General features: G+C 36.4%; 1 protein-coding gene across 1 annotated transcript; it reads left to right on the forward strand.

The window, feature by feature from the left end:
- The first annotated feature begins 544 nt into the window (after nt 1-544).
- On the forward strand, nt 545-21,155 carry LOC139968021 (N-acetyl-D-glucosamine kinase-like). Its single transcript, XM_071972304.1, has 11 exons — nt 545-778; nt 1,581-1,665; nt 3,217-3,315; nt 4,439-4,580; nt 10,908-11,018; nt 11,974-12,086; nt 13,905-13,992; nt 14,679-14,779; nt 15,941-16,019; nt 17,801-18,025; nt 20,476-21,155. The coding sequence occupies exons 1-10, from the start codon at nt 741-743 to the stop codon at nt 17,980-17,982; spliced, it is 1,038 nt and encodes a 345-aa protein (XP_071828405.1). The 5' UTR covers nt 545-740; the 3' UTR covers nt 17,983-18,025; nt 20,476-21,155.
- The last annotated feature ends 1,566 nt before the right edge of the window (nt 21,156-22,721 follow it).

Consider the following 22,721-nt stretch of genomic DNA (forward strand, 5'->3'; position numbering starts at 1 on the left):
GTATTCTGGGTTTTGCGATATTCACCTGTATATGTAGGCCCTTGTTAATCCATTTATTTAGAAAGTAAAAACTAATAACTCAACAAAAAGATGTTCTTTTATTTTCGAATACGCTGTTCTGGAAATTTTGAAAATCAAAATTCTCGAAATGCTAGTTTACTTTTCATTTTCGCGAAGCCAGATGAAGCGTTGTTGTTTGTGTATTTCCAGACATAAATATCAGCGTCAAATCAGTCGGAAACTTTGGTAGTAGACGTAATTAGTCCATTCTATTCAGAAGAAGTAAAGAACTTGAGTAGGTCTATGTGGTATCTTTCTGCCTTAGATTAAGAACCCTTTTTTTTTTTTTTTGACATGGCAAATTTCATTAAGGGGGAGGGCGGGGCGCCATGGAGGCCCGAACATTACGGGGAACGTCCCCATGCTCAACTGCGATGTAGAAAATGTACTGCTACCGTGCTACGTAACCTTTTCAGGTAAAGTGTCGCATTCATCCTGGCCGTTTTGGCGATTTTCATTACACAACGGGGTGCACAGAACTTTCCCAAACCCAGTCGCGACAATGTGGGCGTTGCGTACCTTACGCTACCATCGAACACTTAGAATTTAGTTTACACTGACCATTTCTGAAAGTGAAAGGGTGACAAGTGATGTCTGCTGGTTTTTGTGGGACTTTGTAATTTACCAAGAGCGGACAAGGGTTCAAAATTAGGTCCTTCGTATCAAACCTTAACTAAGCTATGGCTCAAGATAAGAAATATTTCGGAGGCATCGAAGGGTATGTCAGATTGTTGTGTAGAGACGCTAACTAGGTCTAACGTTAGGCTATAAATAATACAAGCTAGCTTAGTACTATCGAGGCATATCCAACGTACAAACCAGGGCCCAGATCCAGTAAAAATATTTCGGGATAGTTCAGTCAGTATGTAGTTAGGCTTTATAAGCAGTTGGTTAGGCCTCATCTGGAGTATGCTGTGCAGGCTTGGAACCCATATTTAAAAGATATTGTCCCATGTTCATGAAATGTATGAAGTTGATATCATTTGTACAAAATGGGAAGCTGAAGGATGGTATGTCATGCATGTTCTGGATACATGTTGACTAAAAATGCTTTCTTGTCCTTTATTATTTTACTCTATGTTTTACTCTATTATTTCAACCATAGGTTGGGAAAATATGAAAGTTACAAAATGAAATGATTCAGAAATTTGTGGAGTGCCAATGATTTTCACAGTTTTTTCATATTATTACTGTATGCATCCAGTTTTGATATATATGTAGAAAATGTTGTTGGAAAATGTACACATTCTTGTGCCATTTCACATCCATTACATCTTATCATTTTGCTCCAACTTCAGGTTTGTTACGTACAATTTACATATATGGTACCCTATGAATTTCAAATGTTTATATTCATGTTAAAAAACGAAAGAAAGCATGTAGAAATTTGAAACTTTATATGTATGCTTGAGTTACATTCATACCTCTGTAAATTATGTTCGTCTTTATTGTGCCGACTCCATATTTATCGCTGAATTATTCTTATTACAAACCTAAGTTCTTTTCTTTGTTTATCTCAGAGGAGCCACCCACTCAACTATGGTCATCATGACCGCAGGTGGAGAAGTGTTATCTACCAGTGAGGGCCCAAGTACAAATCATTGGGTAAATTACTTTGACACGTGGAGTCTTTTCTTGTTTTGTTTTGGGGGCTGGGGGTAGGGGGGTATAGTGACTTGCACAAGGTGTGTTCAAAATCATATTTTGTAACTAGTAAGAAATAAACTTGTAAAGAGTATGTAGTAATTTAGTCCAACTGAGCAAGACAATATATATACATCAACAAAGTTTACATATTGATAAATTTTTGCTTGTTAAATTTCAGTACTAAAGTCCCATAACATTGTTGCTCATTAGCTTACCCGAGTCCATTTTCATTTCAAAAATAATGTAGCATTCAAAAATATGTTTTCCAGTTTCTTTTTGCCTGTCAGTAAAACCAGAAGCAAAAAATTAGGGTGAGAAAATGTTGAGAATTGTATCAGATTTATTGACCTACTAATTGGCCCTCTTTTGATTAAACCTAAAATAGAGGAGGGTGTTTAAGTTTGATTAATTAAAAAGTTTTTGGGTGATACTTGACACTGATACCGCAGTGTACAGTGAACGACTCGTGCATTAGCCTGGGTTATGTGGAATGTGAACATCATCAGAATGTGTCAATATTTGCCTCTATATATAGTCCAATTATTGCCTCCATTCAGTAATTTTTTTTTTTTATTGTTCGATTTTACCCCATGTCTAAAAATGTAGTCAATGGGTCATTCCGTGTCAAATCTTTTGAAAGATGAATCTGGAGCTTTTGTTTGGCTGGTCTTTATGAATGGGTTAATTAACAATTGTAAGGTTTGAACTGATGACCTGTGTATCTGGTGCTTTTGTTTAATGTTTGACAATGTGTGATTACCTAAAGTTACATTTACATCTACAGGTACTGTATTGAATACCGTACCCATTAAATCCGTCTCAGCAATCAAAGCCTGTCTCTTTAAGTGAACATCTATGAGAAAACATATTTCCAGTGTTGTGTTGTACATTGTGTGGTTTATATATATGTATAAAACTTTTGAAAAAGTTTTTTTTTAGGATACTGTATTTTGAAGTGTTTAAACACATGTTCTTCACATTTGAATTATTAATACACTCTGTACATAATAATACACGCTGTATTTTTTATGTCACTTTATCAAAAGGAATAGGGTTTTTTAGCAAAGTTAATAGTAACAGCAGCATGGATGAATGGTCAATTCTCTGCCAGGCTTGGGTCACATCATCACCTGTGTAGAGATTGGAGGTCTGATTTCTATACTTTATATTCATGAGTGATGGCCATGTGTGCTCTACTAAGCTTGTTATGTAATTAATATACTTTTAGATTTTATCTTTGCAGGGTTTATTCACTACTAAATACAACATCAAACCTCTTTTTTTTTTTGTGTAATTATCGTACCGCAGTAGGAAAAGACAATACTACATATGAACAATATATTGTATCCATCAAAATCCCAGTTTATACTGCAGCAATTAGACAGGAGTGTTGTTACTGAGTTGTGTACTGGAATAGAGATTTAGAAATGGAATTCTTCTTTTAAGTCCTGTTTTGGTATTTGTGCTGGCAGGTGACAGTTATTCCTGACTATTTTCTTTCTACTGCAGCTCATCGGTGTGGATGAATGTCTCATTCGTATCAACAATATGGCAGTGGAGGCAAAACGCAAAGCTGGGATCAGTGAGGAGACTCAATTAGACGCTTTGGTAATTAAGCTCTGAATAAAACAAGAGTATTTTGTAACCACAGTAACTTCAACTACAAGAATGATGTTGTTTTTTGTGTTGTGGTCTATATGGTCATTTTGAGGTTAACATCTCCAGGTCAATATCTGTAAACTTTGTAGACATTTAAACTCTAAAAGCAAACCGTGAATAAATGGCATACTGTACGTGATATGTGGATCCACGCTATTGAGTATAAAAGCAAACATTGGTTTCTGTGATCACACTGTTGAATTGAGGTTAACATTTAATTGGTCAAAGACTGATGCTAGTCAATACAACAAGTGAAAAAGTAAAGCTTTGAATGAATTTCGCTCCTTGTATGTAAATGCAACTTTATCATACATTTCATATGTAGTTGTCATGTCAGAGGTCAAAGTCCGTAAACCTTGTGAGAAGGATAATTTCAAAGGCAAAGCATGAATGAATCATGATCCACTTTCTTGAGTACAAGAACCTTATTGTTCTTGTGTGGTCGCTTGAGGGTCAAAGGATGAATGCTTACTTACCACATTTATTTAAAATGTAAATTGTTCATCAGTTCTATGCTAGGTATGCACAGTAAATCCACTTTAGCATGTCACAGAAATTTGTTGGTATTTGTTTTTATATATCAAAGGTCATTAGAGGTCTGATAACCTTGTTATCGATTAAGAAAATATCCTTGGCTTGGTACGGTATCTAACAGACCGTTTTCCACACAGGAAGACATGTTGTGCTGGATATTTCAAGATTTTGGCATAAAACGTACAGTGGCTTTGGTCAAATCTTTCTCAGTGCTGCATTGCTGGGTGTTCAGAAGTGAATGCTACAAATAACCTCCATCTGAATTGGTGAAGGGACGGAACTGAAACTCTTGAATAATTCTGACTTTATTCTTGAACAAGTTAACTTCAGTTCTATCATCACGTAACTGAGTGAAAATCACAAAAGCCTTCTAGGGTTTTGCTAATGTAAATCTTAAGATGTGGTCATATTTCGAAATGAGAGTACACAAGATTTCTGTTTACCAAAAGCATCTCATCACCGCGGTGATGCCTGTAAGTGGTGGTAGACACAGTTTACGAATAGTTTATTATCATTTTCTTTCTTTTTCTATTTGCAGGGTCTTTCTCTCAGCGGTGGGGAGCAGGAGGAGGGCCAAAGAAAAGTCATTGAAGGGATGATGTCGACGTTTCCAAAAGTCAGCAAGTCGTACAAAATGTGTACTGATACATTTGGTGCAATCGCCACTTCGTGCAAAGCAGGTCTGTTGGTCTGGCATATTTAATTTTCAATAGTTTTCTCACATAAATCTTGCATGAATCAATAAACTCGCGTCCTCCATACCGGTCAGGTAAAGGAGTGAAAACTGTCGTGGGAATGAATCACAAAGCCTGTGGAAAAGAACGCTGACAAACGTAAATTTTAAATTTGATCGGTTGACATATATTCTGTCGGTCAAATCTCAGTGAGTGGAGTGGAAAACATGTAGCACTTAAATAAATGCATAATTTTGCAGATGGTTGATGCTTGCAAACTATAAAGATAGCATACACTTTCAGAACACATTGAGAAATTAGGCAAATTCTCTACGCAAAGACCGATATAGGCAGAATGCCAGAAAATATGGGAAAACTGCATGATGAATGGGACAAATATTGCAATGTTGACATGACGCTTAGTCAACATTACCATATATATGTGATGAGTCACGTTTTGAATGAATCAGCAGTTCAGCCTTTGGATGAAGCACTACATAAATGTATTTTTCATGCCATTGTGTTGTTAATCAAAAAAATAGTTACAAATATCTATAGACATTTTAGCAAAAAAAGGGAATTAAGGAGATAATTGGCAAAACAGTGTAATCGAACATACAAGTTAATGAGTAAAATAATTAACTGCAGGGGACAAGAACATGGGAGGATGAACATCTCATTCACTAAAGGAATAGTAACTCTGCAAGATAATTTTACATTTTTACAGAATTCTTTGAGTGGAACATATTCTATATAGTGACCAATTATACACAGTACCTATACATTATACACAGTACCTATACATTATACACAGTACCTATGAAATATACACAGTACCTATACATTGTACACAGTACTTATACATTGTACACAGTACCTATACATTGTACACAGTACCTATACATTATACACAGTACCTATACATAATACACAGTACCTATACATTGTACACAGTACCTATACATTATACACAGTACCTATACATAATACACAGTACCTATACATTATACACAGTACCTATGCATTATACACAGTACCTATACATTATACACAGTACCTATCCATTATAGGTCTATAAATTATACACAGTACCTATACATTATAGGTCTATAAATTATACACAGTACATTTTAAATAAATTATACACAGTACCTATACATTATACATAGTACCTATACATTATACACAGTACCTATACATTATACACAGTACCTATACATTATACACAGTACCTATCCATTATAGGTCTATAAATTATACACAGTACCTATACATTATAGGTCTATAAATTATACACAGTACATTTAATTAAATTATACACAGTACCTGTACATTATACACAGTACCTATACATTATACACAGTACCTATACATTATACACAGTACCTATACATTATACACAGTACCTATACATTAAACACAGTATCTATAAATTATACACAGTACCTATACATAATACACAGTACCTATACATTATACACAGTACCTATAAATTATACACAGTACCTATACATTATACACAGTACCTATACATTATACACAGTACCTATACACTGTACACAGTACCTATTAGGGCTGTGTCATTCCGGTTAATTCACTAACCGGTTAACCGTTTCTATTAACCGAACGGTTAACGTTTAAACGTAACCCGTGTTGTTGCCTCAAAATAAGAGCCGAAAATCAGAGTTATATAGCTCAGATTATAGTTCCGAAAGAGCGCCACCACTTTTGATGCGGAAGTACATTCTCAAAATAGCGCTGCAAGTATCGTTTTTTCGTAACGCGTATGTCAAGAATTTGGTTGTATTTGCTTAGTTTTGACGATCGTTGCATTGAAAAAGACGAATCGCCCGTTTTCATGAAGTTTTAAACAGATTTTTGTTTCTCTTTCAGTTCATCGGTAACTGTTACAGAGATATTTGAAGCAAATATTTCTTCGTTAATTGCGTAGCCCCTACTGTAATAGCGCAGGCATTGTATGGCAGTTATAAGCCTAATATTACTAGGCCTACTTAATATTGGCATTGTGAATTGAAGTTCGCGATCATATGGAGTGTTAGACTACAAGGCTTTCACCCGCTAGGCCAAGGTTAGGAAAGTCGGTTGTTTGGAAGCGATTACTACAGAAGTGTACGGTAGTAGGGCTAGGCCTACGCAATTACAAGTACAACAATGGGTCACAGATATATTGAATTTGTGCATTGTGGCGGGGTAGGCAGAGGGTAGGGGGGAAGCGTGGAAAACATTGTAAAATTTCCCGCGAACACCCTGTCGATTTCCCGCCGGAGTTCGCGCAGCAAACACAATTAGCACGCGTAGCATAATGGCGTGGGGTAGTCCCCCGGTGGGGTCATGTGGTGGAACCCCAGGGGTTAACGCCCCGGAAAATTTGACGCGTCTGGCGATAAAATATTCGCAGCTGTGGATGCAAAATACTGACAACTTTTTTAATTTAAATTGTCACGAAACTGATGAAAATTTTGAAATGACAAGTTAGAGTAGCCATATTTTGTTATAAAATGAAAAGAGATCTATCTGTCTTACAATCATTAAAAAGTTTAACTTAAAAAAACATGCGATTTTATGAAACAACGTTCGGCAAAGCCCCATTCCTAGACTGCCTAACAATAGCTTGCACTATACTACAACTACGGTAGGCTACATTTTCCAAGGTACCTTGCCAAACAACTGTGAGCTCATCCCCTGTCTAACACCTGTTGTTAACAATTTTTTGGCATGTTGCCAAGGAACGTTTCATGGTCTAGAATTAATAAGGTCAGTCAGTAAAGGTTCGGTTAAGTTATGAGAATTATTATCTTAGACGTTTAAGAAAAGTAGGTAAAATATGATCCCCGTAACAGCTAGGTAAGTAAAACAGGCAACTGACTCCTCCGCATGAACAAGACAATCTATTCCACATGAAAGTAAACCTTGTAATCACATGTTTAAGGCCACTTGGCATGATTAACTAAATGCTTAATACTGTTTCCATGTTCTTGTAGAAAACGTAAACTTCGCAATATACAATTAGTTATTTAGTTGTGCTTTTGTAGTTATGTGAGATCCGTAACCGACGAGGTGGTTAGGCTATTTGCTATACACTAAACTATGGTAGGATATTATTTTCTCCGTAATTTTGGAAATTCTAGAAAATACTTTTGCGCCGCTTAACACCAGATGTGTTCTTACGTTTTATTCATAATTGGGTGTACTAGAGCCTTGTTTACATGACATTAGTTGCATTTAGGACGATATGCCAGTTTCGCGTGAATTTTTCGAAAGTTTTTTGCTCGATCTTTCGTAAAATATGAAAGGTGTACCAACTTACTTTTCGTACACAATTGGTTATTTCTCTACTGAATTTCAGAGTTTTTTTTACAGTCAAGTGTATACGTTGTGCATTGAGTATAAACTTATCGCGAATGCAAGGAAACGATGCGGGGATTTCCAGCAGACAAATGTTTTCTTTGTGGGATTACTGAGTCTGTTGAATGGAATCCCGGACCTTAGAGGGAACACTGCACTGAAATTACATCATAATAAAGAAAACGTTTACTGCTTAAATACAATGTAAATTTGAAAGAATTAGATGCAGACTCACCACGTTGTCGAACGGGGTAACAATAGGCGCTTCACGGGTCGCATACCGCTTGGTAATCCCTTCAATCGTACCGCCAATCTTAAAAATCTTTTGTATGGATGCGTGATAAAGTTTGCAATTGTTACGTGATTTTCGGCAAACAAATGTTGCGGTCTATTTCGGGAATAAAGTGATGTGAAGAGCGCCGTTGCGACTGCGTAATTGGCATTACAAAAACGGTTAAACTTATACGATGTACGGCGGACGTTTATCCGGCCGTTCGGTCGGTTAACCGGTTAACCGTTTAACCGTTACAGCCCTAGTACCTATACATTATACACAGTACCTATAAATTATACACAGTACCTATACATTATACACAGTACCTATACATTATACACAGTACCTATACATTATACACAGTACCTATACATTATACACAGTACCTATGCATTATACACAGTACCTATACATTGTACACAGTACCTATACATTGTACACAGTACCTGTACATTAAACACAGTATCTATAAATTATACACAGTACCTATACATAATACACAGTACCTATACATTATACACAGTACCTATACATTATACACAGTACCTATACATTATACACAGTACCTATACATTATACACAGTACCTATACATTGTACACAGTACCTATACATTATACACAGTACCTATAAATTATACACAGTACCTATACATTACACACAGTACCTATACATTATACACAGTACCTATACATTATACACAGTACCTATACATTATACACAGTACCTATGCATTATACACAGTACCTATACATTGTACACAGTACCTATACATTATACACAGTACCTATAAATTATACACAGTACCTATACATTATACACAGTACCTATACATTGTACACAGTACCTATACATTATACACAGTACCTATAAATTATACACAGTACCTATACATTACACACAGTACCTATACATTGTACACAGTACCTATACATTATACACAGTACCTATAAATTATACACAGTACCTATACATTGTACACAGTACCTATACATTATACACAGTACCTATACATTGTACACAGTACCTATACATTAAACACAGTATCTATAAATTATACACAGTACCTATACATTACACACAGTACCTATACATTATACACAGTACCTATAAATTATACACAGTACCTATACATTACACACAGTACCTATACATTATACACAGTACCTATACATTATACACAGTACCTATACATTAAACACAGTATCTATAAATTATACACAGTACCTATACATAATACACAGTACCTATACATTATACACAGTACCTATAAATTATACACAGTACCTATACATTATACACAGTACCTATACATTATACACAGTACCTATACATTGTACACAGTACCTATTCATTATACACAGTACCTATAAATTATACACAGTACCTATACATTACACACAGTACCTATACATTGTACACAGTACCTATACATTACACACAGTACCTATACATTACACACAGTACCTATACATTATACACAGTACCTATACATTATACACAGTACCTATACATTATACACAGTACCTATACATTATACACAGTACCTATACATTAAACACAGTACCTTTACATTATACACAGTACCATTACAAAACACGTGTTGCAACCTGTGAACATCCTTGATCATAATTAACACAAAAGAAACCACACATAAACATGGCTTGGCAAACCTTTGTTTTTGGAACTAATCTCACCGGGTAAAACTACCTGCTGTCATGTGTTTTCACATTTGTCAAAAACATGTGAAAACCTGTGGCCTCTGACACATGTTACAAAGTGTGATAATGTGTGTTTACAACCTGCGGAAAACCTTCGACAATCCTAGACAAAAAAACGTACAGATCTTTGAAAAATCTGTGTCACACAAAATCCTGTGTTTCCTGAAGCTGGGTCACATAGTTCCACATATTGGATTTCTTGCCACAGGTTGTCACAAATTCCTGTGTCACAATGTGTGCTGAGGTTTCCACACAATATCCCCGTGAAAAACCTGTGGCAATGTGTGACACGTGGATAACGCGCAAAACTGTCAGTGTGTGTCAAAACCAGAAATTTTTATGCAAAATCCATTTGGATTTTTCCGAGTTAATCCATTTTTTTGGGGGGGGGGAGGGGGGATTAAAGTGTAGTCAACTTGATTGATCTGCGAGAGAAAGAGAGAGAAAAAAGAACTGTGTAGGTAAATGAATAGTATAGAGGGCTAGCACCTTTTTGATCCTAGCAGGATCTTCTTCCAAGGCCAACTGAAGCAAAAACAGAAAGAACTCATGATAGAAAACTAGACAGACAGACAACTTAACAGAATTCAAATTGTATAAGCTACCTTAGAAAGAATAAACAGCTGATAGACAGCAGCAGGAGTTAAGCAGGGCTGGGTAGATTATGAAAGCAAATAGTGTTCTATTCCAAAAGTGGTATCAATTTAGCATCCATTTTAGCTTTAGTAGAGTGTCATATAGCATTACACAGGTATAACAGAGTATGTGATAGTCAACGGATACCTCCATACGAATTTTGCATTTCAAAAGTGACTTTCTTCTAGGGTTTACCATTTGTTGTGACATTTAACCCCAAGATACTAATGATAATGGTTGTCTTGAAGGAATATTTAATGGTAAGACAAACTATATTGCAAACACTGTCAGCTTCTTAACATGTTTGACTTGATTTTGCTTTGTTCATACCCATCAGGAGGAGTCGTTTTAATCACTGGCACTGGCTCCAACTGCCAGTTGATCAACCCAGACAACAGTGTCTTTCGATGTGGAGGATGGGGTCATATGCTAGGTGATGAAGGTTCAGGTAAAGTATCTCTCGTAAACAGGAGTAAATGGGCGAGCCACAAGGAGGATAAAGAGGGGGAGGGGAAGCAGGGTTGAGGGGGTTGGGAGAAAGAAAGCCTCTCCCTATGGTGCTCTACCAGGTATAAAGCTATCCAGCTCTTTAAGTTGGTGGCACGGCCTAATATTTTTAAGAGAAGTTCTTTTACCTTACATATTTTTTCTCACAGGGATCCCATCCTAGTTTTCATTTGATAAAACCCAAATAACATCAGGGAAAGGATTTCATTTAGAAGTTTCAACTTTCTTCTTTTGTATTTTCTTAAGGTTTAAAATTGTTGCTAAATAGCCAGCCCACAGGTCAAATCATATCCATGATAGATTTCAATCGAGCCTGCCCCCCCCCCCCCAATAAAAAGAAAACAGTCCATGTTCTTATAACTCTCCTAAGCCTTAGGTTTTGCACCCTACCAGCCTGTCATGCAGATTGCTCTATCTAGGTGAATGGATTTGTTAGTTATTCTGCCTGGCCCATGGCTTCCAAGATATGGTTTTTCTCTTGCCCAAGGGGGAAATGAAATATAAATCTATGCCTGGTGTAATAATTATTTATCATTTAAAACCTTGAAGGTCTTGCATAACATATGTATATATATATATATATATATATATATATATATATATAGATATATATATAAATATATATGTACCTCAGTTGCCTGATGATCGGTGCGCGAGCCGTACCCGTGAAACTTCGAGTAGCATTACGATGGTATTTTAGTTAAGTATATTATGTGATATATATATATATATATATATATATATATATATATATATATATATATATATATATATATATATATATATATATATATATATAATGACCTCCACAGACCCACATCTTTTTGCCAGATCTCATGCTCTTAAACAGATGTTTATTTTAGGATTTTTTTTTGTTTTTCTCCTCATCTTGGCAGCTTTCTGGATATCAAGGCTAGGTGTCAAAATAGTCTTTGATGCCGATGATAACTTTGCCGAGCCACCACATGATATCACCTTTGTAAAGAGTGCCATGCACAAATATTTCGGGGTGAGTCTGATTAGCCGTTTGTCTCAATGAATCAATACTGGTAGATTGTCTGGTGGTCTTTAGTACAAATTATAGCAAGTAATCTGTATAAAGGTTTACATTTACATTTTATATGATACCGACTGACCCTTTCTCAACAAATGATCACAAGTAACTTTAGGAACCATTTTGTTAACTGACTAATATTTGTACTTTATCTGTTCTATGTTTAGTACTAGCCATTGAAAGTTATCTTATTTATGTTTTATCAGGTGTCTATGCAAGCCACTTGTTTGTCTATTAAAGTGTGCTTGCATGTACATGTTTATGTGTACATATGGACTATCAATTTTTTACGGAGGTGCACAGAACCAAGATTTCAGTAGCTTTCCAGTGTATCATCACTACAGTATGTACTAGTCAAGCAGTCTTGTTTATACTGTTATATCTGTTAAAATGGCTGAAATAGAGTTCAATTGAATCATGGACTAACTTCATGCTGCTCACAAGTTGTGCAGTACTTTCTTCTGTTTAAATTATTGTGCCCCATGAAAAATGCTGTATGTATCAAAGTATTATGGATCTGTGTACCAAAGCTACTACAACAAAATTTGCCTTTTATACAAGCTCTCGAAAGTAGAAATATTTAATGTTTTTCTTTACCAAAATGTTCTGGACACACTGGTTTGAAAACCTTGCCGGTCACAGAAAATTTTTCAGTTGGCTACAGTTTGCCCACCTTTTACCATAGCACAGAAATGTTGTAAGGCTTTTTAAGGTGTGTTCACACGTGATAACACGCTATCATCAAATTGCGATTTTTATAGCAAGGGTGTTTGCAGGCCAGAGTTTAACTGTCTAGTTTGGTCATGGTTATTAATAAAAAAAATAAGGTGTAAAAGTAAGTTGGCCTGACGTTTCGATCCTAGCAGGATCTTCTTCAAAGGCTAAATGACAAGTAACAGTAACAGTAAAGGGTTAGTTTCTTACTGTACACGAGCAGAAGTTTTAATTTAGTTTGGTTTTTGGACCAAGTCAGACCAGTTGCTTCACAGGAAACTCATCAGTAACACCTTTACTTTTAGTGTCGTCTGTTTCACTGGTGTACCATCATACTCAAAGACCTTGATGTCACACGGTCAAATCTTGAGATGTATTAAGGTGGACAGTGATGTGTAAGTCATGTTGGGTAACATATATGCTATAGCAGTACAAACAATTCTGGAATGGTTTAGCTATTTATCCTTGTTTTCACTATAACGCATGTTTCTCATATAATTTAACCAAAAGATAATTAGCAGGGGTTTAGTGGGGTGAACAAGAGGCCACCACACCTGCCAAATGGAAAAAATGATCTTTGTGATGGGGATGGCATGTGTGTATGTTTGTATGTAATGCCATGGCTTGTAAATTGTCAAGTGTCAACTCAAAAATAGCATAGCAGTTTAGCTTCATACTAATTACCTGGATCCAACTTAGTCATTACAAACCCTACAGTTTCTTCATAGAAGTCAGAGGACATCTGAGGTGAGACCAAAGTCTGAAAAATTTGTATAAAAAAAAATTAAAAAAACTCCAAAACTGATGCTTGGATGACCTTCCTACTTTCCATGTGGATCCACCTTTTAGTGAGTGCAAGAACCCTGTTGCTTTTTGTTGTTTTTGTAAAGGTCAGAGGTCACCAGAGGTTAAAGTTTGAAATTCTTTGTATGATCTGTTTAACCTGAAAAGACAACTCCATGGTATTTGTTATAAAACAAAAACATAAATGGTTATGTAAATATCGTCTGGCTTGCGTAACATATCTTTCAAAGTATTAAAAATAAAGTATCTTTCCAGATTACTGAAGATTTTGGGCTTTTAGATCATCTCTACACAAACTTTGAGAAACCAAAATTTGCTGGATTTTGTAAGCAGTTAGCACAAGGTAAGAACTACATCCAAGGTTTATTTTGTCATTTTAGTTTCTCTATAGTAAATATTCAGCATACAGTTCATTGCCAAAGGCAAAACTGTGACATCACGCCTCACATCTGCATGTAAACCCTCGTGCCAATTTTTTCATGCTTCTTTTAAGAAGAGGATTATAAGATTAAAAATCAATGACATCAGAATGAATTTCCCTCCCACTCTCCTTCTCCACAAATGAAAACAAAAAACAAATAAAGAACCAATGGCATTGGCTTGAAATAACTGCAAAAACTGTAAGGCTGCAGATTAAGCATGCTGAAAACTGGTGGAAATTGCCAAGGCATTTTTTTCTTGGCATTTCTACATTTCCTTGTCCCCCACCCCTCCCCAACCCCTCCCCTTTTACCTCAAGTTATTCCTAGATCTTAAAGAGGGTTCAAAGTGTCTCTTTTCTTTCTTGGTTTCTGTGATATCTGGCCAGGTTTGGTATTCCAAAAGGAACAATTTCATTGGTGTACCATAATTTGGTTACAATTTCCAAGTCAAGTACCATCTTGATCGAAAAAATATCAGTATAACTTTTAGTTCATCGCCAGCTTCTTCTTCGTTATAAGAAGAATAGCTCAAAACTTGTTATTTACCAAAGTTGATATGACAGTTTCAGGGTTTGGTTTAATAATTTTTTCGTTATTTTTGATACAGGTGCAACAGAGCAGAAGGACCCCTTGTGTCTATGGATTTTCAAAGAGGCTGGACGAGTCCTTGGAAAGCACATCCAAGCAGTAGCCCCCAAGATTGACAAGGTAAAATAAATACCGGTTCAGGGGCAGGAGAACAAGCATTTCGCCGGAAATTCCTAATTTATTGTCTTCATCAGTTTTTCAGTGTAATTGCTGTTCGGTATTAAGCAAGAAACCAAACAAGGAGATAGAGTGGGTCGATTTCAAAGCTTCACGGTGGTCGGCGCAAATCTTCTACATTAAGTCATTCGAGAATTTAGTTAGAAATATGCTTAGAACTTACACAGGACATGATGGAGGAAAAAAGAAGGTTAATGTTCGAAATGTTAATACCCAATTTAAATACACAACATAGAATATATGTGTAGCCATAATTAGGCAGATGATAGGTCACCGCCTCGCTATGCATTCTATTATACACACAGAGTATAAATGGATCCCTAACTCGTACCATGGTTTGTAGTACTATTGTGTACATGACAAGCTAATCATGATATATATTGTGTGACAGACTTTTGGCCTATTCGAAAAGGTGGACAGAAATGCATCTGAAAATATTAAAATCGGACTCATGCTTGGTCAGACGTACAGTATTGACATTTCCGTTCATAACCGTACACAGGGCTATGTGCCTGGCCTATGTATTTTTTTTACCCTATTAACATGCCTGGCACCATCCTGCAATGTCTGCATCTCTCCAATGTTTATGTAGCAGAGAGAGCCTATCCAAAGGACACATTTCGAGAAATACCCACAAGTCGTTAGTCGCTTTGCTGGCAATCGTATTCATGACCGTATTAAGTCCAGCGTGATACTGGTCTATGAATAGGCTACTCTGTATTTCAATATTACATATCGAGGTCCAGATATTTGATATCGCATGCGTCCGATTAATGTTTTGGTCAAACGTTTTTTTATACACGAGCAAAGAATGGTTTGGTTGGAAATCCTTCATTCCCCATCCACCACTGCCAACGGGGGAAAACTCTTGGCGATAAAGTACGTTGCCGTTATTGTGAGATCACGTACTGCACAGTGGTACTGTAACAACAACGAATTAATTGTTTAGACCATCAAGCTCGAATGCATAATGAGGCTATGAGTTCCGACTCAGATGTTAAAGACTCCCCTCTTGTTTCCTTTCGTCGAAAAGCGGTGTATCACAAGAAGATGTAGAATACTCTGAAGTCTGAATAATACATGTTTGATCTTACTCTTTCACAGGCGTTACTGGAAGGCTCCGGTGGTCTGCACATCGTATGTGTTGGTTCTGTCTGGAAGAGCTGGAACCTTCTAGAAGAAGGTAAAATTTTTGACATTTCTGACGTTACGAAACAACACAAGTCAAGTAATATAGGACGCAAAATATCGCATTCTTTGACGAATAAATCTTTGGTAGAAGACAGCCTCTTTCAATATTGCAACACAAAAGTTGTCACAGATCCACAAGAAGCCATAAAGTATTTCAAAACTGCGTAAACAAGAAATTATGAAAGTTGAAATGATATGATATTATTATTGTTGCTTAATTCTTGTTATTTTTCATAATTTTAGCACTACTTGACAAAGTTTTGTTTCTAGTGAACCCTGGCACAGTTTTCAGGGAACTCCCAAAGCCATAACTGTGCAAAAAGGAATGTGTTTTTTACTGCTATTTGGTCCATTTTACCGATCAATTCATAGAAAAATACATTTATGGAATAGAAAACCCGAAGTTAAGTTATGGGGTTGATGCCAGTTTTTTTTTTGAGAACAATTTAATAAGCTGTCTGCTTTGGTGATTTACTTTGACCGAGTAGTAGTAGTAGCCTTCGCATAACGGAAATGAGAGCATCTGATGTGTTTGGTTTCTCTTTCGAAACCTTATTTAATGGTCGGTCATTTGTGGTCAAGTAAACAAATTGTTTTGATATCAACCTTGTACGTAATCTTCCAGTCCCTGGATTTAATGCAAACACGTACAAGTTACTGTTGATATTTGCATTTTATGCAGTTATCTTTCCACGAATTAGAAGTTTACCTCTGTATTAAGTTCATACTGTTATAGAAGCTCCTCATTAGTCCATGCTAGAACATGCTTCTACTATTTAAATCACTTGAAATTGTCAACAGTCAAAAAAGTTGTAAACCCTCCGTGTCCTTAGGGTCATATCTTTTCTTATCATTTTTGACTGATTTTATACTAATTCCTATGAACCCCCAAAACTTGAATGCTGCCCTCTCTGGGATTACAGTTCACACTGTAAACAACATACCTCCTACCACGATGCTCCTGATTGAGTAATTAAAATAGAGTCATTATAAATTGTTAAAGACCAATTAAAATCTGAAGTTAATGTCAGCAAAGGTTAGCCAACTACCTCCCGAAGATTGGATTTTTTTTTTTTTTTTTTGTCATGCGTATTATGAAAGCTTGCCCCTTTGCATCATTGGATAGAATTTTGAATTGAATCAACCTTTGGAAAAAAATATTTTTGGCTAAATTTACTGGGAACTCAAGCTAAAAATATTTGTTGGTTTGGTACTATAGGGATCAGAAAACCTTCAAGAGGCCTGCATTTCTAAGCTTATGATACCCTACAGACTGTAACGTTTGTTGTTGTTCTTTGTTTTCTTTACTGAAGCGACAAGAAAATGATTGTATTCTTAGATCACAATTTGAAGATGACCCCTTGCAACATTAATCAAGCAGTCTCAGACCAAAATATGCCCAGAGATATATATTTAAATGCATTCCAGGCATGTTTCTGGGTCGAAAGCATTGATTCAGTTTCTGAAAGAGGAATTAGGGAAAACCTCGGCGGTCCAAAAATAACTGCTGGGTGCTAACGATGAAGCCCGTCTAAACTAAACGTGATAAGAGAAAATGTCAGTGTTCCGGCGTGAGCTATTTTGATGGTCTTATATGGAAAATAAAACCCTACCAACGTTTTTGTACAATGTCAGCATCAGCAGGTTCCCCCCTTCCCTCCCCCCCTCCACCTCAAGTAGTCACTTGCATTTGTCTTTTTGGTGGGAAAGTGCGTTTTTCTAAAACCTCATTAAATCATAAAACACAACGTGTTCCTTTTTGGTACTTTGCAGGATTCCTGGAAGGGATCAAGGCAGTTAAGTCAACAGACGTGGAGATTGGCAAGTTTGTCCTGCTGAGTTCTAAAGGTTCGTCCGCACTAGGGGCAGCGAGACTCGGAGCTGAAGCCGTTGGCCACGATCTTCCTCTCGACTTTGAGGCTAATGTTGATGTCTTGTATTCATTCCCTTCGTAGAGCATTATTGGACGTCTGCCCTGAATGTTGTCACGTCACCCATGTGAGTGTGGTACCGTTGTTTGCTGTGGGAGGGAGGGAGGGGGGGTCTGTTATGTTGGGCTTGACTACATATGCATAGTAAAGATGGTTTTGTTCCAATTAAAGTGCTGCATTAATTACAAATAGAGTTTGCATATATTGCAAGAAAGAAATGTCATTTTGAAAAGCTATGATATGACCAATGAAGTTGTCAAAGTAAGGTCCATTTTGACCGTGAAGAGATCTTTATTAAACAGTGTCCAAAGGTTCTCATTCCTCCAATGGTGAACAAACTATCGGTGTAATACATTTCTGTATGAAAGGGTTATGTAAATTGAAAGCATTGAAATCAATATTATATTAGCAATTTATTTTTTGGGCCTTAAAAACTCTTGGACTAACTCTAGCAACGTTCTGGTTTACATTATTTCAAAATTTTCAACGTGCTTGGTGATAGCTGTTGGCTTGAAATGGACGAGCAGGTCATAGGTCACTAAAATCCAGTTTGTGATTCAAACTTTCAAAACGTTTGAACTGAGAATCGGTTGCAGTCAGAGAGCTTTTTTTAAAAGGCAAATTCCCAGTGTTCTTCTGAAGTTCATTCTTTTATACCAAAATTGTTGGTAAGTTTCTGTGCAAGATTAGGTCAAAGCTACATCCTGACTGAAGTTACTATTACCAAAGAGTCCAAGATAAGGACTCTCTGATTAGTAAGATAGGGACGTTCTGATTTAATTCTATATTTTCAAAGTCAGTTTGTACCCCTACAATAGAATGGATTAGTCCAATAAAATTTTCACTCTGGTTTGAATAGTGGACTTTGCAGTTACTCATACCAAAGAGTCCATGATAGGGACTTTCTGATTAATAAGATAGGGACTTTCTGATTTAATTATAATTTTCTCAGTCAGTTTTGTACCCCTACAATAGAATAGATTAGTCCAATAAAATTTTCACTTTGAATTGAATAGTGGAATAGTTGACTTTGCAAAAAGATGAAATCTTGTTTTGTGCTGATATCAAGTAAAACTGCGCAAAACGACAGGAATATTAAATGAATATTGTTTGTATTATTTTTATAAAAAAAATTTCATTCCTAGCTTCTGTTTCACTGTTGTTTTGTTTTGTTTTGTTTTTTCTTCTTCTCCTTTTGTTTTTTGTTCTCTTTGTTTTTGGCTTTCCAACTTATTGTGTCTGCAATATTTCTTCAATTGTGTGACACCTATATTTTCCCTTTTTACTTGAAAAAGCACAAGTTATTACAAGGGTCACTCATTACGTTCTTGTCTCGTCTTCATATTGTTCTTTCCAAAAAAAATTTGAAGGACAAAGGGTAATTCTCTAACCACCTTGTTGAAAATTGTAAATTTCAGATCCCGGCTATCCGAAAAAAGTTTTGAAATCTGAACTTTCACTGCATATTTTATGACATTCCAAAACACATCTGAGAATTCCATTACACAATTACATGACATCCAAACATTTTTATAAACAGTACTTATGTAGCACCAATTTGATGTGGATCACACAAGTGATATGACCTTCATAATAAACTCACAGTATGTTTGTGACTCATGATTTGATTATTAACTCTTAAAAGTTTTTGGTGTACATTGGTGCCACCTACCTGTAGCAAAAAAATTGTAAGTAGATTATTATTTAGACATTGCTGGGTTTGGACTGCACATTTAAATTCAGAAATTTTTCAAATACGATCCCTTCTAACACATAGATATAACTTATGCTTGTACATTTATGACATTTATGTGAAGATTTTTTGGCAGTTAACACTGTTTTAAAAAGAAACTAACAGGTGGTGGGTCTTGCAAGTAAACTGTGGAATTCTATTTTTCCATATTTGCTATACCACTGGTATCCTTAATGAAATATTATCTTACAACCAGCCCATTAGATCGGCAGATATTATGAAAGTTTTGATGAATTTTCTTGTAACTCATAGATGTTTTTTTTTGGCCGGTATCATGTGTTTGTAACAATATGTACTCAAAAGAGTATTTTTATTGCCCTTGCTTGCCTCCTATCAATGAATTCAGTAATTTTGTTCCTACAATTCAACCAGTACTTAGAAATGTATTTCTCTCTTGCCTCACCCCCACCCCATCCCCCTCCCATATTTTTATTTATGTGGGAATTTATTTGCAACTAAATATAAAGTATTTGTTTGTATAATGTTTATGCAATGGCTAACCTGACCTCTAACAAGTCATTCAAAGTTATAAGTGTCAGTTAAATCATTTACCTGGATTTTGAGTTGTAAGGGTGTGGAAGTTTTCCTAGTGAGTCAACATTCTACATGAGAGGTGTGGGGGGGGGGTGGGGAGAGTTGTAGGAACCAGAGTGAGATATAGGGATTAATATTCCTCAATAGTTGTCTAACAAAAGGAGATACATTCCAAAAAAAACTTCTCTTTCAGACATTCACTTTTGTGTTTTTTGAAAAAATTGTTACAGGGGAATAAGAGAAAAAAAATGTTGCAGGCTTCGCCCTCTGGAAACCCAACAGGGATCTTCCTCTTGATGCCTCCCTGCACCCCAGCCAGAAAAGGTGGCCCACCACCACTCCACCTACGCCTCTGTTACTGTGTTACGTACTGACCCATGGGGTATAATTCGATTTGAATGAGAACCCTTATATAATGGCATGTCGCAAGTGTGCGGGAAATGTGACCAAGCTGGAAGAAACTTTCAAAATTTGAGATTGCAATTGAATTTATCACACTTACACCCTTCTTTATCCTTTTCTTTCACGGGATGAACATCAAGTATTTAATACATCTCATTATTTCATATAAGTATAATCATATGCAAATGAGACCATTTGAAATTATTAAAAAAAATTCTGCCCATTGTTTTGACGTTATCATGACTTGATACAAACTAATGAACTGCTGTGTCAGATTTAAGTAACAAGTAAATATCGTCGAAAATTGACCGAATTCAAATTGCAAAAGAGCTGCTTTAATTCAGACCTTTTATTGAAAAGATGAATCATATAATCGTTGCATTGTTTTATTGTCTTATTGTTTTGGTTATCTTCTCCTTTTCGTATCGTTGGGATTTTAATTAATTACAAATTTATTGTATATATGTAATTGATTGGATAAATGTTGTGTGAAGCAGAGATATAATAATTGACAAAGTCAGTGTTATTGTTCTTATTCGCCTCCATTTCTATAAATTTGAGCATATTTTTGGGCAAACTATATTCTTTTGAAGGAACAAGCCAACCAAGTGAAATATCAAGAAACGAAATTGAATTGTCTAACACAAATTTCTTTCCTTCAAATAGGTCGTTGCAATTAGTTCATTGCAGTAAACGTAACGTTTTGCTTGCTTTTGTCCTCATGATCATTAAAGGCTGTTTGATTTCACCAACGTGTGTAAATGTAACTTCCTGGTGGGTGGGGGGGGGGTGGTAATACAACGGTAACAAAGAAATGCACATGACACATTAAAGCTAAAATAACCTCCATTTATATTATTGTAAATTATAGTCTCGGTGTAGCTAACACTAGACCGTCGATCAGCAAACTATTTGTAGGACAAATTTTCTAGTTTTTGGAGTTTGACGACGACCATCGATTAGGTCAATTTTGTTCTAACATTGGCCAAGCTAGCTTTCATGCATTCTGAGGGGGTGGGGGGGGGGTCTGGTGGGTCCTTGCTCAGTCCATATAAGATCCTAAAACTGGCGGGTCTAAGTGGTTTTTCGGACCGCTGCTTGAGACTATGTACAATCCTACAATTCCAAAAAGCCAATAACCGTTCCTCTCACGAGGTGGGTGGGGGGGGGGTGGTAAAATAAATCACTTGGCTTCGATCGGGCATTGTTCCAAGGATAGAAGTACTGATTGACAGCACGAGGTGTGACTGGGTCATGTTAAAATCCTAACAAACTAATTTATTTCTCTCAGTTTTAATTCTGCCGCAATAGCGTGTCTCCTCAGCCCCCCTCCCCTCAGCCCCCCTCCTACCCCTAATCCATGCCACAAAGCGTAACTGGTACTTTTATCAACTAATAAAAAGCCAAGCAAAAGACAGCCAGAAAGCAAAACTGCATTGTGGTTTCAATGATGTTACATGAATATCTTATGTTAATGTGACATCCTGTAGGCTATAGGAAGGATGCACAAGATACTTCAATCTAAGTAATACTGCAAAAAGCATTGAGATGTGACTAACAATATTCACATCTGATGACCGAAATGAACACTTATAGTCTTCTTGTACTCAACATACATATTTTGTTTACAAGGTTTCCACAATTTCGTCCCTGTGTCGACCCCAAATTGATCTCTACCAAAGACAAGAGGGTCCATCTTCTCAATGTGGTACATCTACATACCACATGAGATCTGTCCAAGCTTCTCTCCTTGAGAGGTTACCTATGTTTTCACAATTTGACCCCTGGTGACCCCAAAATACCTTTGACCTCAACCAAAAACAATGGACTTCTTGTACTCAATGCGGTACACGTACATATCAAATGTCCAAGATTCCCTTCTTGAGATATCGTGGTTACAAGCTCGGCAACACAAACGCACACACACATACGCCACCATAACTACATAGTTACGATTTTCATCGAAACAAAAAAGGAATGAACCCAGGCGCGTAGCCAGGAATTTGCAAAGGGAGGGGCGAAACTGTAGATTTGGCATTGCAAACTATCTAATCGTAGCGCCACCATATTGGCG

This window comes from Apostichopus japonicus, chromosome 5 (genome assembly GCF_037975245.1).
Source record: "Apostichopus japonicus isolate 1M-3 chromosome 5, ASM3797524v1, whole genome shotgun sequence".
NCBI classification, from domain to species: Eukaryota; Metazoa; Echinodermata; class Holothuroidea; order Aspidochirotida; family Stichopodidae; genus Apostichopus; species Apostichopus japonicus.